At 38.4% G+C, this 2792-nt stretch overlaps 1 protein-coding gene across 1 annotated transcript; it reads right to left on the reverse strand.

The window, feature by feature from the left end:
- Positions 1 to 1135: 1135 nt before the first annotated feature.
- LOC112915139 (protein yippee-like 5) lies at positions 1136 to 2321 on the reverse strand. Its single transcript, XM_025992384.2, has one exon. It carries the CDS (start codon positions 2235 to 2237, stop codon positions 1872 to 1874), a length of 366 nt encoding a protein of 121 aa, XP_025848169.1. The 5' UTR covers positions 2238 to 2321; the 3' UTR covers positions 1136 to 1871.
- Between the last annotated feature and the right edge of the window lie 471 nt (positions 2322 to 2792).

Here is a 2792-nt window from a genome sequence, read left to right on the forward strand (position 1 = left end):
AAAAAAAAAAGACTTCTGAGCATGTATCTTGTCTGGTATGCACATGACTTTCTAAATTTTCCTATATATGCTATTGCTTTTAAATGTCCTAATTCCCTAAAATGTCTCACTCTAGTTTTGTTTTGTTTTCCTCTTGGTTTTAGATGATCTATTATAGATCTCCACTCAGAATTTCTTGCCTTTGGTGTCTGTGGATTTGTTGTCCTCATAACTTTAATGAGCAGTGCTGGTTGCTTTTCCTACCTATGTTCCTAGTTATGTGAGATGAAGATGAGCCAGTCACTTATTCAAGTACCTCCCAGCCAAGTTAGAATGAACATATACAATAATTTGCAAATCAAGTCTGCTCTCTTTCTTCTGGTTTTTAGAGAGTAACAGGTGTCCAGGCTTGCTTTGCTCTGTGCTTGAAGGCGGTGAGGGAATTAAGAATAGAAATGTTACAAAACTTCCTTAGCATTTTGAAGATAGCTTTTTCTTGATGGAGCATTTGCTTGACTGCGGTAAACCTTTGATTATGTGCCAGAACTCCTATAAGTTGGTTCCCATAGTTTCTGGTTGTTTCTTAATCTTGTTGTCATTCTGGTCTATGTTCAAGGAAGAAGATAATGATGCTTCTTGATCCTCCATTTTGCTGATGTCACTCTCCCAAGAATCCCCATTTGGACACATCTAGAAACCTTTTATTTATTCCCTTGTTATTTTCTGAAACCTATAGGGGAAGGCCAGAGTCTCCATAATCAAGTTCAACACTCATGGTCACTTCTTTTTTGTTGCTGGCTGTTTTCAGTGATTACGAAATGTTGTTTATAAGTTGCCACTCTTTAAATTTCAACAACTCTGAAAAAAAAACAAAAACCATAATAAGTTCATTAGTTTGTTTCTCTATGAGCTGTTATGATGGACATTTCTTGGAACTGAAGATATACGTCTACTTTCTCTGTTAATTAACTGAGTTCATATATAGCAATGAAGTTTTATGTAGTTCTTTCAAAATTCTGATTTTTCCCCACCAAACCTGCTCTTCTTTCACTATGATTTCCATTACAACTTAATTTCTCTACCAATTTTAAACATAATTATTTTAAACTCATTTTTTAAATATTACTTTAATTTTTGTATTTGAGGATAGCAATTCTTTTTTTTTTTTTCCAACTATTACTTTATTTATATTACTATGCTTAAGTTACATGGAAAAGACAACCAAGCAGTTCTGCCCCATTTCAGGTAAAGTTTCCAATCAACACCGATTATATGGTGACAAATAACTAGGAATGGTGACGTCTGTGGGTCAAGACTGACAAGGAAGGATGGGCTCTGGTGCCACGGTTCATCTCTGACAAGAACATGGCACAGCGGCCAGCACAAGCCATCTAACACTGAACCTTTAGCGCTGGTCGCAAATCTGGACCTCTTCCCTGAAGCTAGCAAGTCAAGAAATAACTGGGTTTAAAAAAAAAAATGTTTTAAACGAAGCCCAAGTAAGTTTAAAAACCATGCTCTTGACACATTTTCCTTTCAAAATTTACACAAAACACACTTTTTCACTCCGATAGCCCAGATTTTTTTTCCCCTTACATAGCCCATCAGGTAGCTGCAGACAGACTATTCTGCCTCAAGATGTAAACACAGGGAAAAAAAAAATTAACGGCATCTGCATAATACTCTCTCTACACACTGCTGCTGGATGGAAAATTGGAAATAAAAAAAAAAAAAAAAGAAAAGAAAGAAAGAAAGGTTCCATCTTAGATTCTCACAACCTCTTGTTCCGCAGTTCATGAATCCGACCCTGATGCTAAGGTGACAGTGTATGTAAGTAGATTTTTGTTTTCAGTGAAGGAGACCTGGGAAAAGATGGAGTTATCTCTTTTTCTTCAAGAGTTATCAGATGGTACATGCTCCTCGAAGCCCTCACTCTCTCGTACTAGAGCGCGTTCCAGGATCACACGGCCTTCTTTATAGCGCTGGCTGTCTTCAGTGGCAAACTCATAGATCCATCCGAGTTTGCTATTGCAGTTCTTGCAGCTCACATCTCGAACCATGTGGCGGCCAGTGAGCATGACCCGGTCTTGAACTTCACTGTATTGCAGGTTAACTACCTTGTTAAAAAGAAATGCTCTGCCAGTGGCGCCTGTGAACCGAGTAGAGATGAGTTCTGAGCGGTTGGTCAGGATTGTGTCACAGTTTGCACAAGAAAACAGACGGGTACCACCGATATGATCAAGGAAAATTCTGCCCATTTTTTTAGCTGAAGTTCTAAAAACCCGGAGCGGCTGTGAGACCCGCGGCCGCCAGCGGCTGTAGCTCCTCAGCCGGGATGAAGCCCCTCCGAGGATAGCAATTCTATCAGTTGTATCTGCTGACAGTTTCGATGCTGGTAAATTCCTTTACGTGGTTTGTATCTTTAAATCACGAACTAATCCTCAGCAGTATTATTTTTTCCATAGGTTACCTGGATGCCCTGTGTTTTAAAATTATAGACAGTTTAGTCTTTGCTTCTGCTGGACTTCTTGGGATATACAGCTTGAAATATCCACACAAAAGCATCTCAAGCTAAAATGAATTCCAGCCCCACTAATTGAGTGTGGCATAGATTTAGTGTTTCTGTTCCTCATAGAAAAGTCTTCCACACTAGAACTTCAAAAAAGTGAAAGCCTATTTTCTTCTACTATGAGATGGTGTAGTGAATATTTTCTTTGCCCTTTTTATGAAGTGGGCAGAACTTGTAGAATCCTAATTTTATGCAGAAGGTATTATTTGCAACTCTCTACAGTTGTTTTTTTTTTTAACCAACA

This window comes from Vulpes vulpes, chromosome 16 (genome assembly GCF_048418805.1).
Source record: "Vulpes vulpes isolate BD-2025 chromosome 16, VulVul3, whole genome shotgun sequence".
NCBI lineage: Eukaryota > Metazoa > Chordata > Mammalia > Carnivora > Canidae > Vulpes > Vulpes vulpes.